We start from the raw sequence: 26,978 nt of genomic DNA, 5'->3' as shown, positions 1-26,978 counted from the left end.
TTATAGACAGCCTCCAGTGTGGAGGAACTGTTCTATTGGTATTCAAAAACAGTGAGCTGCATTGCAAAGGAATTCACCAATCCACTGGTTGCTGGTCAAAGTTCCAATTCACTTCCATTGTTTATGATGAGCTGCTTGCTTTCCTTCCTCCTTCCTTCCTTCCTTTCTTTTTTCTTTCTCTCAAGAACTAGTACCTGCATCAGGATTGAGCTCAGTTCACGCATGAACACACTTCTGACTGGTGAAAGGTCCTCCAAAAACATCCCAAAAGAAGAAGGATTTATCTGGTTCACAATGGAGAGAGAGAGAGAGAGAGAGAGAGAGAGAGAGAGAGAGAGAGAGAGAGAGAGAGAGTCATTGTGCCCATGTGAAGGTTAGAGGACAAAGTAACCTGCAGGATTTGGATCTCTATTTCCAGTATATGGGACTTGAGGATGGAACCCAGGTCCTTAGGCTTGGCAGTGAGCTTCTTTACCCACTAAGCCATCTTGCCATCCCTACCACTTGAATCTTTACAGCTCCACAGTTTTTACTTATTGTTTTTTAACTGTTATGTGAACTCTCTCTCTCTCTCTCTCTCTCTCTCTCTCTCTCTCTCTCTCTCTGTGTGTGTGTGTGTGTGTGTGTGTGTGTGTGTGTAAAAAGTACATATACCTTCATGTATGTGATGGTCAGGAGCCAGCCTTCGGGAGTCAGTTGCCTCCTTCCACCGTGGGTCCTGGAGACAGAACTCAGGTTCTTGGGTTTGCACAACAAGAGCTTTTACCCACTGAGCCATGTTTCTACCCTTCCTCCTTTATTTGAAAAACAAACAAACAAAATACAAAAGATCAAACAAACAAAACCTCTTTCTCCTATATCCAGTCTCTAATGTCCAGTTAACATGTCCTTAGAAGTGCTCAAGAAAAGGTGCCAATGCACAAGACTGCTTCAGAAAACTTTACAGATGCAGCCAGAAGGAGATTCCTACTTGCCTCAAGCAGAGAAGAGAGTGTTACTCATTAGCAGTCTTTGCAGCTGTAACTAAAAACCCAACTGGATCTGTAGGCTTTTATTTTTTTAAACCTACTTTATTTGGGGTTCATTAATGCTTCTACCTTCCTTCCAGCCCATTGACTCTAGGTAAGAAAGAAAAAAGGTTAGGGATGGAGACCTTTGTAGACTCGGTTCCTTGGGGTGATTCCACTCTTCGTCGTCAGGATTTCAGCAGTCCAGCAAAGCAACAGTAACAGCAATGATGGAACAGATCAGCAGCAGCCTCTTCGAAGTGGTCTCTGGAACATTTCTCTCTAGGAGCATCTTGAAGAGAAATGAAGCCAATCGATGGGAAGAGATGCAAAGCGATCTCTCTTTGTCTCTGGGCTCTTGTTTATAGCATTTCAGAGTTCACACCAGATGCTTCTCAGCTGGGAAAGACCATTCCCCTGTGCACAAGGCAGTCTTCAGCTGACAAAGATCACATGCCCTCTTATGATGCAGTTTCATATCCCACACTTTGGATCAAAACAAAAACATGTTTATATAACATAATCAAAATTCCACAACAGGTATCCCTCCGGTGAATTCCAGCATTTACTCCATCTGTATATAAAGTCAATAAATATGTCCTGTGTCTTACAGAACTAACTGCCTGATTCACAAAGGGAAAAGTCCTTTGGTGGGGGGTGGGGGGCAGGGAGTGAGGGGTGGGGGTGAGAGTTAATGGCCGCTCTTAGTTTAGAAGCTTGGTACTCTAAAAAGTCTTCTCTGATGATCCAATCAGTTTACGTGAATCCTAAACCCAGCATTACTGCCACACAGTACTGTTCTCTGGAGTGTAAACTGTCCATGGTCCCCACGGAAGGGCACCATAAAAGTGACTCAGTAAATAAGATGAGATCAATACAACATTGTATCCATAGGAACGGATACTAAATACACACTGAAATGCTATGGCTGGGTTTGATTATGCATACCTGTAACCCCAGCACTTAAGAGGCCAAGTCAGGACAAGCATAGTGTGAGGCCAGTCTGGATGACGCAGAAAGACTCTGTGGGAGAAAGAAGGGAGAGAGGAAGGAAGGAAGAAGGGGGAGGGAGGGAGGGAAAGAAAGGTCAAAAGAGAAGGAGGGAGGAAGCAAGAAAGGGAGGGGATAAAAAGAAAAAAATTAGAAAGAAAGAAGGAGGAAGAAGCTAGTTATAGTTTGTTCAAAGTTAAAAATCTTAGTAGGCTGGAGGTCATGGTATAAATTCTAAAGCTGCTGAAAAGATACATCCCCAAGTAATTCCAAGACTGAGCTTAGCAATGAAGTCATCTTACTGTCACTAAAATCGTTACCTTGCCCTTACAAACATTCCTATCACCAACAAATGTCTTGGAATATTATACAAAACTTCTAAGCACAGAAGGCAACACGGTAGGATCATTCAGGATGTCTGAGTTGCACACTAGTCTTGTGTGGTAGCCACCGCATGTCTCCTGCATCTGTGCTGCTCCTTCCCTGTTAGCACAGTTTGGTTTGGCTGTGTGTCCACAGGAATAGAGCATGCAGAGGTGAAGGAGTGATGATACGGCCCTTTGGAGATGGCTTCTTTCAGTCACAAAGGCAAAAGCAGAGTCGACAGAGCAGCTGACCGATTCTCCAGCAATAGACTGCTAATACAGAGATCCCCTATCACCCACCACCTTGAAGTTCACGGTTCCTAGAAGGAACCTTTGATACTGACAGCAAAGACCTTTCAAAACAAATTTCCAAAAGTATCACTAACAGAGAAACCCCGGGTACTGAGGCTATAAAGAAGATGCCAGTATGCTTGCTACCCTAGTTCTGTGAAGGCAGTGACAGGGGGTCCCTGAGGTTCTTTAGCCAGCCAATCTATCCTAATCCATAACCCAGAGTGAGAGAACCTGTAAAAATAAGGTAGACTGCTCCTGAGAAACAGCACTTGAGATTTGTCCTTGGCTTCCACACCCAGGCGTGTGTGTGCACGCACGCACGCTCGCGCGCGCGCGCGCACACACACACACACACACAGTGGCAAAACTAAGTGACTCTGCCTTGAGAAGTTCACTTCTCTCAGTGTCTTTCACTTTCTTCCTGAGCATGCTCTCTCTTAATCAATCTCAGCTCCACTTTAAAACAGTGGGAGAAATGACACAATTTTTTTTTAAAAAAAGCTGTTAGTATGTCTAACAGCTGAGAACCATTGGCTAGTAAGAATAGAGAGCTCCGTGATGGAGAACTGGTCAGTGACTAAGAGTGATTGCTGCTCTTGCAGAAGACTAGAGTTCAATTCTCAGCAGGCACATTAGGTGGCTCAGAGCCGTGTGTAAACCCAGCTCCAAGGCAGCTGAGGGCACCCACACACACTTACACACACATAAACACACACTCACACACACACACACACACACACACACACGCCGTATGTAAACACAGTTTCAAGGCAGCTGAGGGCACCCACACACACTTACACACACATAAACACACACTTACACACACACACACTTAAACACACTTATACCCACACACTTAAACAAATACACACACATAAAAAAGAAAAGAAGAGAGCCTAAAAGAATGAAGAACAAGCAGAAGAAAGGAACAACCACCCTTTGGCCTATTGAATAGAACCCCAGGATTGAGGCCCTGCTGGAGAGTGGGCACGAGTAAGGTCTACGTGAGGCTTGCCAGGTGTGAGGCCTCACTAAGATTTTGTGGGACTTGCTGGGCATCTAGCCCTTGTGGTGTGTGTGCATCATGTATATGTGTGTGTGTGTGTGTGCATGTGCGTGCGTGTGTGTGTGTGTGTGTGTGTGTGTGTGTGTGTGTGTGTGTGTTGGGGCCTGGGGGAGGGGCAGCGATATACCAAGGCAAGCAGTAAGCTTAGCTTGAACCTTTGTCAGCCACAGGGAAATTACAAATTGTTTCCTTCCAAGTATATTTACTGATCTACCCAGGACACCTAAGTTTCAATGTGTCTAATTGACAACAAGTTTAAAGATTCTCGTGAGAATGTACTTCCTCATGGTTGTCAGAGGGGGTCAATGAGGCAATATATGTGAAATCTTTTGAACAGTCTGTTCCGTATTGAACACCACAGAAAGACTGACATTGTGTCCTCTTTACAAACAAGCTGTTCCTGTTCCCTCCACTCGGAAGTGTAGCTACAGGTGGACCCTTGCCTGTTGAAGGGCTGTGCCGAAGTATTTTGGACTTTTAAACACTAGTAGACTTCTCAGAGTGGCTGTTTTAATAGAGACCATAACTGTTTGCAAATTCGTTACACTAACCATCTCAGGCTGTTAGGACAAAACACCATAGACTGGGTGGCTTAAACAATAGGAATTTAAACTCTCACAGATCTGGAGGCTGAGAATTCTAGGGTCAAAGTCTGGAGGGTTCAGTTTTGGTGAGTGTCTGCTTCCTGTGTCCTCACATGACACAGAGATGGGGTGGAGAGAAAGGGAGCTGGGGAAGGAAGAGGAACAAAGTGGCTCCTGTCTCCTCCTCCTCCTCCTCCTCCTCCTCCTCCTCCTCCTCTTTCTCTTCCTCCTCAGACACTAGTACCGCTGCGGTGGGGTCACTTTTGTACCCTTATCTAAACCTAATTGCATGTGACAGGCTCTGACTCCCAACCCTACCATGTGAACAGTGCAGATCTTCAGTCCATGTCCCCATCAACCATATATGTCCCTAACTCCTCAACCCTCTGTATTAAACCATATATGTCCCTAATTAATTCCTAATCCCTCTGTATCAAATTTTTGAACATTTACAATTCCAGTCCTAAAACTGCCTAACAGTTTCTGTTTTTCTTTATTACAATCTTATATCTATAAAATGGATTTATATTCTTTATAATTTTTATTTCCTTTACCCAAATATCTATAGGGCTATTACTGTATAGCCTCCATCCCATCCCCTGGGATCCTTTTATTCAGGAAGTCAGTTTCTTGTCACTTTCTCTGTGTAGCCCTGGCTGTCCTGGAACTCCTTCTATAAGCCTGGCTGGCCTCGAACTTCAAGAGGGCCACCTGCCTCTGCCTCCTTGGTGCTGGGATTAAAGATGTGCACCATCTCCAGGCATTTTTTTTTAGATGTTTAAACTGAGAAGATATTTTCCATTTTCATTTGCTAGAATGTATTAGTTTTTACAATCATATGTTCTGATTTTTTGTAGTAAAAGCAGAAATTATTCCTAATCCTATGATAATTTATTTTTCTTATTATATACATTTTCCCCCTCCTCTCTTTATCTCTTCTGCCTCTCTTCCTTCCTCCATCTAGGAATTAAGCCCAGCACTTTGCATATGCTGAGCATATGTCCCAGCTCTTGTTTGATTAAGTTTCTTACTATGAAGTTCAGGCTGGCCTTGAACTCATTATTTAGCCCAGGCTGGGTTCTAATTCTTTCTGCTTTCGTATCCTGGGTGCTGGGATTATAGGCATTCATCACAGTACCTGCTGTGTCTCAGCTCACCTCGCGCTCTCCTCTCTCTCCTCTCCCCAGCATAGCACTGCTGCTCAATGCTTCTTGTGAGACTGATTTGAAAGACCCAACCCTTCCTGGGTTAGTGGGGCAGGAGTTAAGCCTTGTGAAAGCACTGTTACATTGCTGTTAATGGTAGCAAAATGTTTTTATTATAAGCACCTCATACAGTAGTCTCTTTTCTTTTCTTTTTAAATAAGCTAAGCTACTGAGGACCAGGGCCAATTGCCTTCCTAACGCATAGTTGTGAGATTCTTCTGGCCGCCTTGGTAGAAGGACTGTTCACCTTGAAGCCAGCAACCCTCCCTTCATGCCAGCGCTGCTGCTTTGAACACCCCCAAACAGCGCTTGAAAAGCAGCATAGCAACCACAGCTGCCAGCTGCTCAAATACAGCCCTAACGTTTCCCAGACTGTTTTCAGAAGCCTTTCTTTCACTGACCAGAGGGGGAGTGCTTCCCCTGAGGACCACAGAAGGAGCTGTGGTTGGCCTCTACAGTCCTTCTCTTGCATAAGCCCCTCTGGAGGATGCAAGTGTGGTTTTTTTTTCTTGGAGGAAGATGCCCTTTGGAGGCCAGGGCAGCCTCCCTTGCCATACCTTGTTCTGTCTATTTGTTTCACGTTGTCTCTCAGCTGGGAGACATCATCTTGATGTGGCTACATGAAGCCTTGGATCTTTATTTTAGAGCAGAGCGAGCTTGTAACAGGAGGAAAGGGTGAAAGGGCAAGAGGGTTTGAGGGTGACAGATGCAATTGTGAAGCAATAGCATTAGTTAGAGTGGAGGTGGCAAAGGCAGCAAATGACGATAGGGCAGAGGTGGCAGAGAGCTGTGAAGAACTGAAGACAAGAAGATGAGGCCATTGGGAGAAGTCCCAGAGAGCTACCGAACGGTCTTAGGCTCCGAATCCTGAACAGTGTGACCCCCATCACTGAAGGGCCGAGGGCAGGAGGACCTGAGACCTGTACAAGAGCTGCAACACTTGAAGGTGCCGCTGGGTCTGTTGTAGCCACTGCTGCTGGAAGCTGGGAAGTATAGTAGCTGCCAAGCACTGGGACTGCTAGGTAATTCCAGAGCAGTAAGCCTCTAGCCTGAAAACCTGTTGAGCCATAAGTAACCTGGCTTTGATGATGGCAGTAGGCCCATAGCTGTTCTCTGTATAATATTACTCTATCAAGCATAGGTATGGTGAAAATGGCCACAGAGGAGGCAAGATGTAAGCCTGTCCCATGAGGACTATACTTCTGAGATCATGGAACGTGACGATACCACCAGGGAGCTGGTCAGAGGGTTGACCAGATGGCTCGGCAGGGAAAGATATGTCCTGCTGTACTTAATGGCTTGAATTCCATCCTTAGGATCAATATGGTAGAGGGAAAGAACCAATTCTTAAAAGATGTCCTTTTGACAGGTTCATGCTTAACCCCCCACGTGCTCCAACAGATAAACAAATAAACACATACATGTAAATTTTTTTAAAAGGGCAGGCAGTGTATCCCACAGAGAATCAGGGAAGATATATGTAACTTCAGATGAACTTAAACCATGAGGAAGATGCAATGAACTTGATCTGGTTATCAATTAAATAATAAAACCAAGTTAAAAATTAAATGGTTAAGCCAATAAAATCCTCCAGTTGGTAAGATAAGGGCTAAAGGTTCTGAGTAATCATTTACTCCTGAGGGCGAGACGGCTGCAGAAAGCTGAGGATCCAGGACCACGCAGTCTATCGTCCTCAGGTTTGCAGTCAAGTTCTTTCTGCTTTGATGGTGTGGGGATGGCCCTTTTCCTGTTGAGGTTGTAGGTGGTGAGCAAGGCTGTGTTTCTCTTGAGAAATGAGATGGTTCTGAAAAGTGAGACAGGACGAGTGAGATCACTGGAAACTCTAGAAGAGGAGGGAGGGAGGGAGGGAAGGAGACAGAAAGATGGGAGCCGGGCAGGAAAGGGGGGAAAGGGAGAGAGAATATTGTCAGAAGCAACTAGAAATGAGCAACAAGCCAGGCGTGGTGGCTCACGCCTGTAATCCCAGCACTTGGGAGGCAGAGGCAGATGGATCTCTGTGAGTTCGAAGCAGCCTGGTCTACAAAGTGAGTCTAGGACAGCCAAGGCTACACAGAAAAACTCCTTATTGTATTGCTCCCTCTGACTCACCAGGGCTTGTGTTTATAGTTGTCTTTCTTTCCCTCTGTCAGCCTTACCTCTCCCTCATCCTCTAACTCACAAACTCCACTTATCTCAGAAACCCAAGGAAATCCAGTATCAGGCACAACGTGCTTCTGATTAAGTATATATAGAGAGAGGAGTTAGTGAGAGCCTAGACCCCCCACCCCCCCGCCAGGTCACGCTGGAGGAAGCCATGGTAGCGAGCAATTCATTTATTCCACACGTGGGTATTGAGTCAGTGAATGAGCCAGCAGTCAGTGAACTCTGAGGCATTGCTTCACTGGGAGTGTCTGTAAAGCTGTGGAGAGGAAAAACTACCCTGAATTCTGTCTTTAGTTCTGTAAAAAGACTCTTCTGTTTAACAAGTCTACCTGTGCTATGAGCGAGAGTCCGCACATCATTTTAAGTTTTCCAGCACGAGGCTCAGGCTTGACCCACTTGCTTCTGCCATTTGGTTTGAATTTAAGTCAGTTTATTTCTGAATTCTGATGCAGGCTGGCACTCAGCCTTGTGTTTTCTTTCTCTCTTTCCTGGCAGCTGTCAGCTGCCAGCAGCTTCTCAACTGGGGCCGAGACTTTGTGCTACTTCCACTCTCCGTGTGTGTGTGTGTGTGTGTGTGTGTGTGTGTGTGTGTGTGTGTGTGTATGTATGTATCTTCTCCCAGTTAGGGCCTAGCATCCTGCAGTCTCTATTTCTTCACACCTTGATCAATTGTGTGTCTCTGTCTTGCTGTAAATGGAAGCTTCTTTGATTAAGGTTGTAAGATTTATTAATTTATGGGTATTTTAAGCCATTAAGAGTTGGTTTAATATGTCCATTCAACAGAATAACAGCGGTAGGGCATTTGACCTGTCTAGCTACAAGTTTTTGGCTGGATAATGGTGCCAAGTATAAACTTTGTCTTGTGGAGTGGGCCTTAAATACAAGCAGAAAGTGGTTGGCTATACCTATGATGTTTATGCCACTATTATTTTAATGGACACGGTGATGTGAGTGAGAAGACCCCATATTCTCAGGCATTTGAATACTTGATCCCCGGTTGGTGGCGGTGTTGGGTCGTGATATGGCCCATGTGGCTTGGTTCTGCAACCCTGACTAAGGGCAGTGAGGAAGTGAAGAAATGATAGACATGCATACAAAAAAGTCAGGTAGGGTGTGTGCACTCTGATGGGTGTCGCCACCTACTTTTTCTCAGTGTGCTTGTTATGTACAGCACGGGGGGGGGGGGGGGGAGAGAAGTTAACTAGTCTTGGAGGGTTTTTGTAGGAGAGCAGTCTCAGGCGATAAACATTCAGAAGGAGGCAGTGAAATTGCTAGATTTTGTGGGCACTTGGTCTGTCATCTATAAATGCTAGCGCTTGGACTAAAGAAAAAGACTGCCCATTTCAAGCCTTGTATACATGGAGAAAGGCTTGGCCAATTTCCCATGGGTCTGAAGCCTTGGTCCTCTTTATGGCTGCTGTGCCCATGTCAACAATACTCTTTCTTTCAGGACTTGGGTCATTTGGGGTTTCCTTAGCTCCCTATGGGGTAGGTTTAAAAGGAGGAGTTTTGTTACTGAGGACAAGCTTTGAGGTTTCAAGCTCATGCTCCATTCCCAGTGTGCACTCTCTGCCTGGTGCTTGCAGTTCAGTATGTGAGCCCTCAACTCCGGCCCCTGCTCTCGTCCCTTTGCCCCACCACTGTGGAGTCTAATCCTCAAAACTACAAGCACAAATAAACACTTTTCTCCATTTCAAAGACAGTGCTAGTAAGACTTGGAGTAACAATACTTTTCCAGGCCTCACATGTGGCTGCTAACAGAGCCAAGGATAGGGACCACATCAAATAAGACACAGGGTACTTTCCTGTTTGTGTTTTCTCTTACACACTTTTATTTCAGTAAGTAGATGCTGGACCTTGGGAGGAGAGAAACAAAATGTCTACCAGAGCAAACACCAAGGGGAGAGTGGGAGACATTCCCAAGGAGAGCAACTTAAACACGACCCAAGACCAACCCTTCAAGAAAGGTAAAAATCACACCCGGAGCTCTGGTTGCAAGGAAAACAGGACCCATGTCACCCCATCTCCCTTTCTCATGATAGCATTTTTCTCACAACTGCCAGTGGCGGCCAGTGGTGCTAAATGGTGCCGAGGCATTTTTACTTCTAATTATTTCCTTGCTCACAGGTAACCGTGAAGTACACAGAACAGGTGAGAATCATGTGGCGAGTTCTCGGAAGTGAAAATAAAAAGCTCAAAGGAATGCCAAAACAAAATAGCCCTTAAAATCCAACCACCCAGTACACCCAGATAACCTCGGAGCAGATTCTAGGCGGGACACTTGGTTTCGCCTTGGTCTTCTTGACTAGGGCTGGGGACTGTTATCTTCTCAATCCCTCTCTCCCACAAAGTTACCAAGGATAGAAAACTAGACGTGGACATGAGCAGGCTTCAAATCTTTTTAACCTACTCTATTTGGGGTTCCATAATGACTCTATCTCCCTTCCTGCCCCAATACTTTCCAACACCCCAACACGAGGTAGGAGAGAAAGAAGGTTAGTGGGAGAGGGCGCGTAGCTCTCTTTGGCTACTTCCTGTTGTCTAGGGTCATCAAGTTCTTTAGGGTAACACCATTCTCTGTTGTCAGAATAGTTAGCCAGCCAGCAGCAAACTCAGCAGCAGCCTTCTCTTCTTCCTCCAACTGTCCCCTCCAAGTGCTCTGCTAGCATCCTTCTCCCTCCCTCCCTCCCTCCCTCCCTCCCTCCCTCCCTCTCTCTTTCTCTCTCTCTGCTTTTATATTTATCCCAACTAGCAAAGACCACACCCCTAAATGAGGCAGTTTCCAGTTAACAAGCATCATGCTTGCTCACACAAGGCCGTTACCAGCTGTGAACAAACTGGAGCAGCCCTGCTATCCCACGGGTGGGATTAAAACAAGAACATGTTTACATATCTTAAACCCAAATCTTCCACAACATACATGAGGTACAAATTCAACTCAATTACATATGCTAAATAATCTTCTAGTTAAAGTAGCAGGAAAAACTGTTTTGTCATTAGAAACAGCCTGTGAATAAGAGGCTATCCCAATAATGCAAAGAGAGTCAAATATTAGCACCCACTATCACGGTGCATTCACATGCACCCCGTGGTTCTCACCACGGCGCCTACAGGCAGATTCTTTGACTACCCCTGTGAAGTGGCGAAGCCATGGAGACCTTTGAAACTTGTAGTAGAGCATCTGGGATGGCAATCCAGGTGGCTGATTCCAAGATTAAAAGACATTTGGTAAAAACCTATGAGATAAGGGTAGGAGAGGTTAGCGTAGCTGACGTGCTTGTCACACTCACCCAAGCAGCAGCACACAGGAGAGTTTCCAGTGAACCTTATCTAGCAAGAGCACTCTCCTCACCACGCTGGTGAATGAAAAGACATCAGTGTTGCAAAACAGTAGAAAGACTTGTCCTTCCCCATGATCTCTACATAAGATGTGTGCATATTGTCTGTCTGTCTGTCGATCTGTCTGTCATCTATCTATCCAAAGCCCAAGGAGAGGAAACGTGAAAATGACAGGCAGTGGGCATGGTCACACCTGTGACAGGCAGTGGGCATGGTCACACCTGTGACAGGCAGTGGGCATGGTCACACCTGTGACAGGCAGTGGGCATGGTCACACCTGTGACAGGCAGTGGGCATGGTCACACCTGTGAGCCCAGCACCGGGAGGTCGAAGTTGTAGGACTGTGAGTCTGAGGACAGCCTGGGGCTGTGTAATGAAACCCGGTTTAACAAACAAACAAACACTGTGACAGTAAAATTGAATTTAGTTACAGAAGCAACACAAAGTACCTGATAAAACTTACATGGGGCTTAACTGATGAGGACAGTTTCATGATGGGGCAGAGAGAAGTCTTATGTACATGGGTGGAATATGGAGAAGACAGCCTGGCCGTCCTTCTTAAATAACAATGACCAAAATTCCACCGTGAATTGTTTTCAGATGGAGGAAGGAAACTTTTCAAAGCTAAATGGTTCTAGACTTTTAGGCCAAAGGTGAGCTCAGTCAATTTCTGAATTTAACAAGTGCATCTCCACAGACAAGGGTGCAGTGCTGGTTACACAGTTTCATCTGCTCCCTGGTGGAAGCCTGGAAGCTGTAATCTCAGAGTTTGACCACAGTGACCACCTATTATCATCTCTGGATTTTTCTACCTCTTAGTTGTGATTAAGCTAAAGTGATTGGAATACAGACAAGCTTTGTGCAAGCTCAGATATGTGTTGAGATAAAGATGATACACATCTTCAATGTAGCACTAGCCTGCGCGCGCGCGCGCGCACACACACACACACACACACACAAGCAATCTTAGCTTCCTGTCAGGTCTTGCTCTAAACCTGTTCCTGCACTTGATGCCTCATCCAGAGCCCTGAAAACCCCATCTCTGAGGTTGGCTTTCCATATATCCTTCAGGACTCTGCTCCCCAACTTCGGAGAATAGAGCCTCCCACAGAACAGCATCCTGCCTCATACTTCTGAGATCCAAGAGACACCAGTCTTCTGCCTCCTACGGTCTTATGAAGTGTAGGAAGAAAGCAGGCCGACTGCATGAGTTTTGTTTCTTCTCCTCCTAGGCTTCTGTTCAGTGAGGCATGGTCTGGCCCTCATCTTACAGCTCTGTAATTTTTCTATTTATACCCAACAAATGAACTTGAGCATTGCCATAACAGCTATGGTGAACACCACAGTGCCATCCAGTCAGCCCAGTGCATCCACAGAAGGACCCACCACCAACTCCCAAGAGTTCTGGAATGAAACACTACAGGATTCTAAGGTACTGCTATGTTTTGCGATGTTCTGAACTATTTCTTTGATCCGAGGGCCATCCTATGTGCAAATTAAATTCCTTTAGCATAAGAACATAGTACACATCTGAGGAGATTTTCATCTCACTCTACTTAGTGTTTGTGAGTGAACCCATGGCTGAGTCAGAATGAAGCATGTCTAATTGTCCAGTAAAAATAAATTCTTCTTCTATAAGGATGAAAAGTATCACAAAACCAGCTCGTAGATTAAGTTTGCTTTCTTTTACACATAATGTTCAATATGTCAGCTAGATGTTTCTTTCTTTATGATCTTTTCCTTCTGTCTGTATCTATCTATAATGTATATAATACATATGTATCTATCTATAATATATAAGATAGAATAATTTATATAGGTCCTATATGAATTATACATATGTATGTATATATGTATGTATGTATAATGTTTTGCCTTTCTAGGACAGAAACTTTCTTTTTTTAAAAATATATTTATTAATTTATTCATATTACATCTAAATTGTTATCCTATCCCTTGTATCCTCCCATTTTTCCCTCCCTCTCAATTTCCCCTTACTCCCCTCCCCTATGACTGTGACTGAGGGGGACCTCCTCCCCCTGTAAATGCTCATAGGGTATCAAGTCTCTTCTTGGTAGCCTGCTATCCTTCCTCTGAGTGCCACCAGGCCTCCCCATCCAGGGGAACGTGGTCAAATATGGGGCACCAGAGTTCGTGTGAAAGTCAGTCCCCACTCTCCCCTCAACTGTGGAGAATGTCCTGTCCATTGTCTAGATCTGGGTAAGGGTTCAAAGTTTACTGCGCTGGGCTGGTGCCATAGTTTGAGCAGGACTGCTGGGCCCAGATCCGCCCATCATAATGTTCTACTTGTAGGTTTCTAGGACCTTCTGGAACTTTCTATGTCTGTCTCCAAACTCATGATTCTCCTGCTTCAGCCTACTGAGTGCTGGGATTCCAGACACTCACCACCACACCCGGCATGGGCTCCCTTGTTTTAATTGGTCAGTTACTCATGTCAGGGTGATAGGAAAAGAGTACAATGCGCATATACTTAGGTTTTCTTTTTCTTTACGAGACTTGTGGGTTGGAAGAGTTGGAGAGAGGTTAAAATGAACAGCAAACTGCTTTTTGTGTCATAAGTCTTTATAGCGACTAGTCAGCAGCAGAGCCAGGAGTCAGGCACGGCTGTAACCTCAGGATTCTGGCAGTGGAAGCCTGAGGACGAAGAGATCAGGGGCTGGTGAGGCCCTATCTCAAAAACCAATGAAATGAAACGCAATGAGCAGCCAGTGTATCCAGACAACAAGGACCTCTTTGTCCCTAGGCCCCTGTGTACGACTGGACTCCGGAGATTCAGGGAATCCTCCTCAGCTCCCTCAACTATGGATCATTCTTAGCTCCGATCCCAACTGGCTATGTGGCTGGAGTATTTGGAGCCAAGTATGTGGTTGGCGTGGGCTTGCTGATTTCTTCCGTCCTGACTCTCCTCATTCCTCTGGCAGCTGATGCTGGAGTAGCCTTGCTCATTGTCCTGCGGGTCATCCAAGGCGTGGCTCAGGTATCAAGATCTTAGCCAAGTATAACTGGCATACATCTATGTTCTAGAATGATCTCATATCTCTAAGAATGGAAAATCTCCCCCAGGTTATGGTATTAACAGGTCAGTTCTCATTGTGGGCCAAGTGGGCTCCCCCGATGGAAAGGAGTCAGCTCATCACTATCTCTTCATCAGGTAACTGGCACCTTCATCTCATTCTATAAGCATCGCCCAAGAGTGCTCAACAATGGCCCACTGTGCGAACGAAGGCCTTGTATCCTAGCCACTCCTGTCTTCCTGATCCTTGCTTTTAGAACTAGACCATCTTTTTGATTGGAATGGCATGTCAACAGTGCACCAAACATTCACATACAAACATTTCACATGCATTCATTTCTTTTACCCCCCCGCAGGAACCTTATAAATCAGCTAAGTACACAGTGTAGAGAATCTGAGACACAAACAGACCTATACGTGTCTGAGGCCATACAGTCCCCGAATGAGGGAACAGGGTTTGTACTATGGTCGTCTGGATCAAAGTCACTGCCACTCAACTCTGTAGAAGCATATTGATTCCCTAGAACAGCTCTCCTACCCACTAAGTCCTTGTATCTTTTGCTCAGGGTCAATGTTGGGCATCTTCCTTGTCCTCATTGCTGGTGGGCTTCTTTGCCAGGCCCTGGGATGGCCTTATATCTTCTATATCTTTGGTGAGTTCACTTTCTTCTAAAATCTCAGAATGTTCCTCAATGACAAAGGATGCTGGGCATCTGTGACGAATGTGTTTCTGCTTAGCCAAACGTTAATAGGTGACATTTATGTGGAGTTGACAATGTTCAAAATTAGCCATGGTGCGAATCTTGCTGACTTATAAAAAGACATCTATATTTTAGTATTCCAGGGGCTGAAAAGATGGCTTAGCAGTTAGGAGGATTTGGTGCCATTGCAGAGGACCGAGTTTCAGTTCAAAGCACCCACAAGATGGCTCCCAAGCATCTGTAACTCCAATTCTAGGGGACCTGATGCCCTCTTCTGACCTCCACCTGGGCACATACACAGATGTAGACAAAACACTCATAACATAAAATAAAACAAATCCGAAAAAAGAAACTCGTATGACTTTTAGTAGTCTGGATATATAGTTGAGTAGTATTATGACTTTAAGGGCATCCCCGTCTCCCTTTCTGGCCAAGGGAGATAGCTCAGTTGGTAAACTGATTGCCATGAAGGCACCAGGAACTGAATCTGATTCCCAGAACCCATGTAAAAAGTTGGCATCATGGTGCAGAAAAGTAATCTTATCATTGGGGAGGCAGAGACAGGCAGGACTCTGCACTCATTGCCAGCCAGTCCATCCCCCTTGGTAAGTCCTAGCCCACTGAGAAATTCTGTGCCCAAAAACCAAGTGGAGGACACCTGAGGGATGGCATTCAAGTCTGATGAGCCACATTGCCACTGCTGCTGTTGACTTCCCCAGCACTGTAATAAAGGAGCTGTTAGATATATTTTCTTTGATGGTAGTTAATTTTATTCTATGTGTAGAAACGGTCTAGGTAATTGATTGCACATAAAACAAGAAAGATAAAAGAAAGGCAGGAAAAGGTTGAAAGAAGAAGCGAGCTTTATAGTACCAGCAGCAGGAGGAATGCTGATTGGTGCTCAGCCATGAAGGGGGAAGCATACCAAAACTTAAAGCCATGTGTGGATCCTCAGTGTGTGTGTGTGTGTGTGTGTGTGTGTGTGTGTGTGTGTGTGTGTCTGTGTGTCTGTGTGTCTGTGTGTCTGTGTGTGTGTTTCAAAGCCTCTGGGAACTCAAGTCCCATGAAACAGCTGGGGGGATGCTCTGTTCTGTTTGTCTCACCTGCCTTGGACCATGGATTCACTAGAGCACGGTCCTCCCTCAAGGACACTGAAGAAAGGCAGTATTTCTTAATACCTGAGCTGTCAGCTGCCCTAGGGCGTGCCAAAAGCAAGTTACACGAACAAGGCCAAAGTCAAGAGGTAGAGAAGTGCCCTCTACTAATGACAGGGCCATTCAAGGGTACAATATGGGGGTTGGGGCCAAGGTACCATCGCTGGTCCTTCCTCCAGGCATAGGAATCATCTTACTGAAAGAAAACACTGATCAATCCAGCGCTGACTGGGCCTTCTGTCCCAGGTGGAATTGGCTGTGCCTGTTGCCTCATCTGGTTTCCTCTCGTATATGACAACCCACAGAAACACCCCTTTATCAGCACTGGTGAGAAGAGGTACATTGCGTGTTCACTGGCTCAAGAGGTATGATGAGGAATTTCCCTGTCATTTTCCTCTCCCTGTGCATCTCAGAGGTATAGTGTAGCAGGGGAGCTCCTATCTTGTGATGGAGGAGATAATCGCATCGTTTTTCCTTTAGGATTGCTCTCTGGGCTGGTCTCTTCCCATTAAAGCCATGGCCACATCTCTCCCACTTTGGGCCATTGTAGTTTTTTTTTTCTGTGAACACTGGCTGTTGTCCACGATAATGGCGTACACACCCACATATATCAGCTCTGTACTTCAAGCAAACCTCCGAGATGTGAGTACAAAGAAAGTGCACCCAGCTGTGTTAGTGTGTCTCTGTATGGTCTCATTCATGGCCCACAGGATGAGGGATCAGGACCCCTCGGAGAAGATACAACCAGTGAATGTAGATTCATATTGACCTCACTGCCTACTTGAACAGAGAAATACTTCCAAATCAGATCATGGTATCATACTTTTAAGAGTCTTATGCAAAAAACCTTATACTTAATGAAGTTAACATCTGTAACCAAGATGCTCTATTGGCAGCATTAAAATTTTAAGAGGATTAAAAAATTCTATTGTAAATAAGACATTATTATAGTTCTTTCTTTCTTTCTTTCTTTTTTTCTGAGATAGAGTTTCACTAAGTATCTTAGCCTGGCCTGGAATTCACTATGTAGCCAAGGCTGGCCTCAAAATATAGGTCTTCTTATCTCTATTTCCCCACTGTGGGGATTACAGGTATACACAAGCAAGCCTAGTTTAGAACCTTTAAAATAACTATTTGTAAGTGATCTCTAAAGAGAGCATTTATCATTTTCTTTTATTAAAAATTATTGAAGCCAGGTATTGTGGTGTATGCCTTTAATCAAGCACTCAGGAGGCAGAGGCTGTAGACTATGTGTGAGCCAGCCTCCTCGACAGAATGAATCCTGGACCAGCTAGGGCTACATAGTGAGACCTGCTGTCAAAAAAAAAAAAAAAAATTAATAAGACTAATAATTTGATAAGAAATATGCATATTTTCTCTATGTAATTAAAGTTAAATTAAAGTTCTAGCAATAAAGAATTTAATTTACACTGAAAGTGATGTGTATCCAATGCAAAGCCACAGACACGGACCATCCATCCAGGACCTGTCAGGTCCAAGATGGGGAAATGCTGAGGACCCTTGTACTCACCTGTCTCCAATCTCCAGAGCGGAATCCTGTCGGCCCTGCCCTTCGTGGCTGGCTGTGTCTGCATTGTCCTTGGGGGTCTGCTGGCAGATTTTCTCCTCTCCAGGAAGATCCTCCGCCTTGTCACTATCAGGAAGCTCTTCACTGCCATAGGTAAGGGCCAGGCTGGCCACCAGCTGGTTGTGGGAGCTCGGGAGCCTCTTTGTTATGGTCTTTGTTCTTCTGCAGGGGTCCTTGTCTCGGCTGGTATTTTGGTGCCCCTGCCTTGGGTCAGATCTAGCCGCAGCACCACAATAGTCTTCTTGGTGATATCTTCTGCCTTCGCCAGCCTCTGTGATTCGGGAGCCCTCATTAACTTCCTGGATATAGCTCCACGGTAAGGATTGCTTTGCCTCCTCTGCACAGAAGCTCAGTTTGGATCCCCTTGCTCTGTAGCAAAAGGAAAAAGTAGTGTGTGCATCAGGTCACAGGGGATAGAAACATCAATGCCACTTCACCATACTTTCCTGAAGGGACCCTAGGCTTCAGCCATTGTGAATGGAGCCAGTCCGAGCTGAAACAAGAGCAGTCTGTGTCACAAGTCAGTCTCTGCTGAGGAATGCAGCAGGCCCATTGGACTGGTAACTGAAAAGCCTCAGGAGATCCCATCACAGAGGCCTACGTGGGCCTTAAATAAAGGGAAAACAAAGTTGGGAGGGATGACTCAGTTGGTAAATGCTTGCTGGGCAATCACATGCACTTGAGTTCCAACCCCAGAACCCACATTACAAAAAATATATGAAAGCAAAGCCAGGTGCAGTGGTGTGCGTGTGTAATCCCAGTGCTCAGAAGGCAGCAATAGACAGAGATCTCTGTGGTTTGTTTGCAGCCTGCTGAGCTACTGGGCAATACTCAGGCTAGTGAGAGACACCAATTCCAAAAGAAATGTGGCTGACCCTGAAGAACGTGTCACGCAACATTGATGACACCCAACATTGTCCTCTGCCCTCCACATGTACCTCACATGTATGCATGCATCCTGGCACATATGTGAACACACGTCTATCCATGAAAATAAAGGGAAAAGACAGAACCAGGGGAAAAATCATTAAGTCTGGTGTAAGTCGTGCCAGAAAGAACCGAGGCCAGACTTCAAACTCCTAGGACATACTTCATCTTCCCAAGATGGGCCCCTGAGACCTGTAGGGAATAGGCTGGTCTCAAAGGGTGTCTGTCTTTTGACTTTTGTGTTCCTAAACAGGGCTACAAGATTGGGCTCCACATTAAGAACTAAGAAGCTGACATGTTAGCATAGGCTAGCCCCTGAGAAGCTGAGCCTGTAGCTTGATATTTACAAGCCCCTACCCCAGGCTGTCCTTAGCCTATGCTACAGATCATTAGCTAGGGTATTGTGTTCGGGTCTGAGGTACACTACCCTAAGCATCCCCAGAGACAAACATGGAGATAGGACAGTGCCATCCAGATGAAGCCTTTGCTTACATGAGACTGCCCCCTTCCCAGGTACACTGCCTTTCTCAAAGGACTACTGCAAGTCTTTTGTCATATAGCTGGAAGCATAGCTCCTACTGTTGCTGGATTTTTCATCAGCCAGGTAAGGTCAAAGGTTGTGAGGAATAGTAAAAAGAGAAACGTGGTAGTTAGCAGAAGCTAGTCTTCATTCCCAGCTCAATTTATGTTGGAAAATTCCAGATCCCACAGGTGTGGCATGTGGGAGGACGATCAGCACAGTGACCTTATGGTTTGTGAGTTGTTGTGAGATACGTGTCTCATGTTAAAATCCAGACTTTCCAGTAACGTTCATGGTATTTATCCTAAAGTATCACATATGATCATCCATCATGCTTAACCCCAAATGGAGGAGTCTCAGGATTTCTGAGAGGTTCTCAGTGTCAATATCTTGAATGCTCTGGGCAAACCAGGATGGGGTGGTTTTCCTGTCTAGAAAGCTAAGAAGTCTTTCAAAATAGATGAGCAAGATGGTTAATAAATGGCAGAGTGAAACGCTCCGTGCACCTCCCTCCTATGCTCCAGTGTTCACTCTGCTGTTCATGAGATGTTCACTAAGAGCACAAGCTCCTGTGACCTGTGGTGCTGGGATGGCAAAGCCTTCCATCCAGGAAGGAGCACTCGGATGTAGTTAAAATAAACAAAGCGAGGCAGCTCCTGCTCATAATCTCAGCACTTAGGAGGCCAGTTTGGTGTACATTGTCAGACCCTGTCTCACAAAAAAAAAAAAAAAAAAAAAAATCCCTAAAAGGAGAAAAAAGTAAAAAATAAACATATAATTAAACTTGATGACTTGAGCATTGCCTAATAATTATATAGATATAAATTTCACATGCAAAAGGATGTCTGTGACATTTATGAAAATCTTGTTTCTAACTTACCTCTTGACTCTGTGTCAGTAACTCAGGAAAAAGACAGGAGAGTAAACAAGAAATGGCTTTTGTTTTAATGAAATCAAGTCTCCTCTTGCTTCCGGAGCTTCCATTGCTTTCTAGTCTCTGAAAACAAACTATTAAGGATTGGTTAAAAGGATGATTGTCTTATAGACCTTGCTCTCTTGCCACTTGAATGACTGATTAGTCCATCCATCCATCCATTCATCCATCCAACAATCTAACGAACTGTTAAATATTAACACGTGCCATGCCAATTGTTTTAGCAAACAAATAGACAAAAGTCCCCCAACTCTACCTTATAAAAATCTATATTGTAAAAAAGAAATCAACAGAAAAGCAAAGTAAACTATAGACATATTAGTGGTAAGTTCTGAGAGAAAACATGACCAGATTATTAGTGTGGTCAAAGAAGGAATCTTTGAAAAGGTGACATTATTAAGCAAATACTTGAGAGAAGTGAGGGAGTGAGCCAAAGGACAGGAAGTGCCTTATAGCAGAGGGAACGAGGGTGGGTGCGCTGTGATGCAGCACGCAGCATGTACAGGAAGGAGGGTGCGCTGTGACTCAGCATGTACAGGAAGGAGGGTGCGCTGTGACACAGCATGTACAGGAAGGAGGGTGTGCTGTGACGCAGCATGTACAGGAAGGAGGGTGCGCTGTGACGCAGCATGTACAGGAAGGAGGGTGCGCTGTGACTCAGCATGTACAGGAAGGAGGGTGCGCTGTGACGCAGCATGTACAGGAAGGAGGGTGCGCTGTGACGCAGCATGTACAGGAAGGAGGGTGTGCAGTGACGCAGCATGTACGGCAGTTGTAGTCCAGGAGAGACATGGGAGCCTTGGAGGCTGGGCTGCCTTAAAAGAAGGGGCTTCAAAGCGTAGAACCACAACCGTTCTGAACCAGGGGTCAGGGAGTGAGCCACTGGCACTAACAAGCAGCCTCCTACCTCCAGGATTCAGAGCTGGGCTGGAGAAACGTCTTCTTGCTCGCAGCTGCCGTTAATGTAGTAGGCCTGCTCTTCTACCTCATCTTCGGCCGGGCAGAGGTACAGGACTGGGCCAAGGATCCGACCTTCACCCATCTCTGAGCAAAGTGAGTGATGTGTGAGATTCTGACACTTTACTTCAAAGACCTGCTTTTGTGCCTATTTCTTTTCTTTTCTTTTTAAGATTTTATGTATATGAGTACTCTATTTGCGTGTACACCTGCATGCTAGAAGAGGAATCAGATCCCACTGTAGATAGTTGTGAGCCACCATGTAGGTGCTGGGAATTGAACTCAGGACCTCTGGAAGAGCAGACAGTGCTCTTAACCACTGAGCCATCTCTTCTGTGCCTATTTCACTGCTAAAGTCAACTCATTGGAAAGGGCTTTGTTTCCCAGGGTCATCTCAGAGATCCTGGCTATGCGATGTTAACGGTGTTTTGTTTTGTTTTGTTTTTCTTCCATGACTGGAGGTTTCCTAAGGGAAACAAGAGACTAGCTATTTACAGCTGTGTGCTCCTGAAAGCTCAGGTGTGTCCGAGTTTCTATGACTCTACTTTCCCCTGTTGCCATGACAAAAGCACCAGAGACTGGAGGACAATTGGCCACCAAAGCTAAAGAGGAAGTCAGAAGTACCTAAGTGATGAGTTGGAATCACAGGGGACTGGTCCCATGAACTCTGTAAGCTGTAAGCAAAGAGACCTGACAACCTGGAAAACAGGATGTTTGTGGACCAAAGTCCTGGGGCAGGAGGCCAAAGTGGACAGTTGATCTCAGTCAACTGTGATGGGGTTAAAGAGCCAGTGTGGGTCTTGGTGTATGCAGGATGTCTAACTGAAAACAGCAAGGATAAAGAACAATGAAAAGTGACTTTATCGTGCAAAAAGGAATAAACTTTTTCCAATTAATACAAGCGAGGTGGTGAAATCCAACCATCCCAGACAGCTTTCTGTCTGTGGAGCTTGGCTTTGGGTCAAAACTATTTCTACAATATAAACACCACTCAGGCTCTCTCTGGAGTTGACTCTTCCATGGCTACCTGTTGGGGGATGGTCTGATGTATTTTGATGCTAATTACTGCTTACTGTCTCTGTGACTTACCTTTTGCTTAATAAAAAGCCATTCCACATGGGCAGGGCAACAGAGATAGGTGGGGCTAGGAGAGAGAGAGAGAGAGAGAGAGAGAGAGAGAGACAGAGAGAGAGAGAGAGAGAGGGAGAGAGGAATTCTGGGAAGAAGAAGAGAGACTACCACAAGGAGGAAGAAGAAAAGATTACCATGAGAAAGGAGAAAGGAGAGAGACCTGAAGTGAAGAGAGGAAGGCCGCCATGGGTTAGCTGGAGGAGAAACACATGGCCAGCGTGGATGGAGAATCCGGCCCAGATGAAGAACATGAGCAAGTATTTGGGATTATGGAGGGGAGGTAGCTTGATAGAAGTTATTGGAAGCAGATGGCGTGGAATTGAGGCAGGGATCCCATGCCTGCCCCACTATGGGAAGTAGTTTAGAGGATTGATATCGGCCCTGCCCCAGGTTAACTAAGGCTATCTTAAAATATAACAAGTGTGTCTGTGTTTTGATTGATTGCTAGCCAGGCCTACAGGTCATACAGATAATTTAAAAACAAAACAAAACAAAACAATAGCTACCTTCTTTCCAACCACTCTGACCCAGGCCCCTCATCTGGCTGTGGATCTGTGCAAATCCCTTGTGTCTTAGTCTTAGTGAGTAGACATTGCCTTATACACTGCTTTGCAGCTTCAGTCACATCATGAATGCCCTTGGCCTGCCTCTCTGACTCCTGTGATTGCAGCCGCTGTGCAGGGGGCCCCACTCAATGTGAAATGTCATCTACAAATGTATGTAAGACCTATGCTTTCTTCGGCTGACTTCAAATGTCTACAGAGTGTATATGGTGTCTCTGTTTGTTAAGAATCCTTTTTGGTGACACAGGAACAATAAAAGAGAACAGAAATATCCAAACACTAAATGAATATTGACAGATACATCAGTGTGCACAGACACATGGCAGCTATCACAATCACGCACAGCCTGAAGTAGCTCACTATCGCAGGAGGCTGTGGCTTTAATAAAAGTATCACAAATGTTCAGGGACAGCTGTGGGATAAGGAATAAGGAGGGGCACATCTTACTAGAATAAGCAAGGGTTATGCTCCAATTTAAGGGTGAGTGGTGGCCACTGTTGCACCGCCCCAGTTGAGCTGGAATCTGTATGTCACTTGATGTAGGAGGCTGATGGTGAGAATGTCCTAGAAAGACCCTCTGGGAAGGTCCACAGCATATGCAAGGGTTTCGTGGCAGGAGAGAAAAGCCAGGGTTGAATAAGAGCAGACTGGGGCCGTGAGAAGGTTATAGAGTGTTGAAGTCAAGAACACACCGAGCATCATGGAAGAGTATTGGTGTTTCCTTTAAAATCAGTGGGAGTATCTTAATGGAAAGGGACATAACCGAGTTCTGATTTTCAGTGGTCACACAGCATAAGAAAATTGGGGAGGGGGTTCCAGTGAAGTCCTGGAGAGTAGTGGTCCATGGCACGTGGTGGAGGGTAGTGAGAGATAAGCAAAGGTGATAACCCAGCCACATTATACGCCGTGAGAAAAGGGGTGATGCTCACAGCAACAGGTGCATTGTGGTTTGTTATTAGACCAATGGGGATGCTTCTCACAGTGATAGCAGCATACTCAATGAAGACAACAAACAGGAACATAGACACAAGGTCTGGGTGACACATGTGACATTTGGCACCCAGTTATGAATATGTAAACAATTTAAACACAAGTCATAAGTAAAAATTTCAATATGGGTGAGAGTGCCTGTGTGGGCAAGTATGTCATAAAAAGAGAAAGCCTGTGACTAATGCTTCAAGATTTCCAGTGTTTAATGGTCAGCTAAAGGCTGATTAGAAAGAGAAGGGAGGGAGGGAGGGGAAGAGAGAGAGGAAGAAAGAAGTCTAGAAGGTGAACCTAAAGAACAGTGTTATGATGGAGAAGTGGAAGGAATGAATTACAAACAGGAGTGGACAGACAACATGGCAGAGACGTGGTTGAGGGGGAGAAGTCGGAGTGAGAAGACAGGAGTCCACTCCTGAGTCAGTGGAGGCTAAAGACTGTCGGGGAGAAAGGTGAGGGGATAGGGGATCAGACAAGGTTTGGAGAAAGCTGGTTGAAGTCCCCTGAGGCAGAATGGAAAGTGCCTGGGAGAGGGGCCAGAAAGGAATTTGCTATCTAAAGCCTGCCTAGGTAGCTAGCAAGAATGGAAGGAAGGCAGCCTTGTCTCTTCACGAATGGTCCAAGGTCATGTCCGCAGCTGCTAGTGAGAAATCCAAGGGTGATTTCTTTCTTAGTATAGTTTTCCTATAATTGCTTTGTGCATAAGACAAAGGCTACAGTGTTCTTATTAGACAGGGGAAACGTGACATGGAAGAGATGCCCTGCAGGTGGCCAGGCAAGGTCTTTGCCTCCCATACAACCCCTGGAATACACACATTCTTTCTCTTCTGGGCCACTTACGACAGACTCCACTACCCAACCTGAATGTAAAGTGCAGAAGCCAGGACATGACTTATTTGAGACATCTTCAGCAAAGTGTGAGACTCCACTTACAATAAATGCCAATACGTGTTTGATAAGTTTCTCATTGGAGAAGCTATGCAGTGGTATAGAAGACCAGCCGGGGGACAAAAGGAATGGGAAAGTGTCCTGGTTTTCTTCCTGTTCCTGTGACAAATACCATGACCAAAGCAACCTGTGGGAAGAAAGGATTTGACTTAGACTTCTGGGTCTCAGTCCATCATTTGAGAGGAGTCAGGGCAGGAACTCAGGCAGGACTTGAAGCAGAACCCATGGAGGAATGCTGCTGGCCAGGTCACTCGAAGGCTCATCCTTGCTGGCTCATTTGCAGGCTCATATTTCATTAGCATTTTATACAGCCCAGGACAGCCTGCTTTGGGGGTGATGCTGCCTGCCATGGGCTGGCCTCTCTTGCACCAGTTAACAATCAATCAACCCCCTCCCCCCCCCCCAGACATGCCATGGGTCAATCTGATCTGGTCAATATTTTAACTGAGACTCCCTTCTCAGGTGACTCTAGACTATGTCAAGTTGACAGTTAAAGCTAATGCCACAGGAGAAAAAGAAACAATTTTGCCCCAACCTTGTATGTTTTGCTTTCAGAGCCCATGAGCTCCTTTTCTTATGCTGTTACAGTATCAGGAAGGTAGGCGTGACACCATCTCTGTCTGTGGCAGTCAATCCTGGAATCGACTCAGCTCTCATTATGGCAAGCTACCCAGGGTCTGCCATTAAGCCATCCTTTTTCCTTCCCACCTCTCTTTCATTTTTTGTTTCTTTTTTGAGATTTACTTATTTTTATTTCATGCATAGGAGGGTTTTGCCTGCATGCATGCCTGGGCACCATGTGTGTACAGCACCCATGAGGGCCGGAAGTGAACACTGGAATAATTGATGGTTGTTAGTTGCCATGGTGAGTACTGGGTATCGAACCTAGGTCCTCTGGAAGAACTGTCAGTTTTAACTGATGAGCCTTCTTGCCAGTCCATTTTTTTTTTTTTTTTGGTTAATCAATTATCTTTGGGTGCTGCACAAAAAACAATTTTTATTTTTCCATGGGCCCTTCAAAGAAGAAACTATTTTTTAATATATATATTCTTTTGAAATGTGCCATCCTGAAAGAATAAAACTAATGTAAGATTCTTTGAGTGGTTCTCTTATCTACAACAAAGGGGAGTAAATGTTGAAAATTGAAAACAAAATGAAAAAACAAACCACAAACCAAAAGGCCCTTCATGACACTGTAGAACAAATTTTCATCTTAAGTTTGTTTATTGGATCATAGAGGAAGACAGATAAATAAATCCCCTTTTAAACTCAGACATGTACCTTGTTACATATGTTAAATACACAGTGCAAAAGAATCAGGCTAAAGTAGGCGAGACTGGTCTCGCCTGGTGTTGATGACTCCCTCAGGACCACAGTCTCACGCAGGCTCCTCTTCCCTTTGGTAAAGATGCACCTCCACTTCGCAGGTGCTCACTTTTCTACTAATTTTTGTAGGAAAAGGAAAACAAAACACGCAGATGTCGCTGGAGAGTCATTGCACCCAGAGAGTGCTCCAACACTTCAAAGAATGTAATGTAGGCTAGAAGATTTCTCTCAAGTCATCTTTTTTTGTTCAGTGAGAGGTGGTCAGTGTCGTTTTCACTTGCCTTCCCTATGGACATAAAAGTAAATATGGCTGCCAGCTGCTCACTTGTCACCTTCCTCCACCCTGCCCTGGGGGGATCTACGTGAAAATTCCTGAGTATCCCCAACATTTCTGCTAGGCCCAGTCTCAGGGCTTGAGGATGCTCACTGCTATGAGCTGAGGCTGCACCCTAAACACATGGCAAGCAAATAAAAGCCCACTGTGCCCGTCAGAGCTGCCACTCTCACAGTTTGATATTGCTGCTCTCAAGAACAGCACATTGCACTTATCGTCATAACAGGCACATTCTCACTGTCCCAGAACTTCAGCTCTTCATAAACTAATCTGTTAATAAGAAAATGAAAAAAAATAAAAATAAAAACCTCTCTTGGGGATTTCTGCACCAAGCACGTGCCCCAACTTCTGTGTCCCTTTCCGAGAACCATCACACCACCATGTAGGGCTTGAGAGGTTGCATCCCAGACTGTTTTGCTTTGATTTTTATGTCCTCTATACATACATGATTGTATATATTTGTATGCCTTTCTTTTCCATTTAGATGTTTACTGTGTGTGTGTGTGTGTGTGTGTTTAAGTTTTACATGTCAATCATACATTGCCTAGTGCCTGCCTATCAGTGCCATGTCGGCTGGACAAAGCACATTTTACTGCAGGTGAACACTGTGCTTTCTATCGAGGGAGGGGAAATGCTGCAGGTATTTGAACACTGCCATTCTCTCTCTCTCAAAAACCTTGAGCACAGTGTCTAAGAAGTTCACTTCTATTCTCCTAGTCCGCGGTGGCCTATTTGTGGTGAGGCCTTGCATAATACGCTGAACTGTGATGTTACAATGGTGCCTTCGGTGTAGTGGGGAACCCATAGCAGATATATAACCCCGAAGGGAAGCACTGGGGGAGTTGAGGTGGAGAAAGGCTTTAC

The 26,978-nt window shown here is 45.2% G+C and overlaps 1 protein-coding gene across 1 annotated transcript; it reads left to right on the top strand.

Annotated features, from left to right (window-relative positions):
• The first annotated feature begins 9,189 nt into the window (after positions 1–9,189).
• On the top strand, positions 9,190–20,945 carry Slc17a4 (solute carrier family 17 member 4). The gene is made up of 10 exons (XM_051169205.1): positions 9,190–9,641; positions 12,246–12,445; positions 13,778–14,011; positions 14,098–14,185; positions 14,614–14,700; positions 16,149–16,267; positions 16,383–16,544; positions 17,451–17,806; positions 18,931–19,021; positions 20,785–20,945. Exons 1-10 carry the CDS (start codon positions 9,551–9,553, stop codon positions 20,917–20,919), a joined length of 1,563 nt encoding a protein of 520 aa, XP_051025162.1. The 5' UTR covers positions 9,190–9,550; the 3' UTR covers positions 20,920–20,945.
• Positions 20,946–26,978: the final 6,033 nt, after the last annotated feature.

Source organism: Acomys russatus, chromosome 3, assembly GCF_903995435.1.
Source record: "Acomys russatus chromosome 3, mAcoRus1.1, whole genome shotgun sequence".
In the NCBI taxonomy this organism is placed as follows: domain Eukaryota; kingdom Metazoa; phylum Chordata; class Mammalia; order Rodentia; family Muridae; genus Acomys; species Acomys russatus.
This window is presented reverse-complemented; position numbering and strand designations above follow the sequence as displayed.

Excerpts from the sequence above, each read along its gene's own strand:
- Slc17a4 (XM_051169205.1), top strand. The coding sequence starts at position 9,551 with ATGTCTACCAGAGCAAACACCAAGGGGAGAGTGGGAGACATTCCCAAG. Across the intron at positions 16,545-17,450 it reads TTCAAGCAAACCTCCGAGAT|AGCGGAATCCTGTCGGCCCT; the intron begins GTGAGTACAAAG and ends TCCAATCTCCAG. Across the intron at positions 17,807-18,930 it reads TTCCTGGATATAGCTCCACG|GTACACTGCCTTTCTCAAAG; the intron begins GTAAGGATTGCT and ends CCCCCTTCCCAG.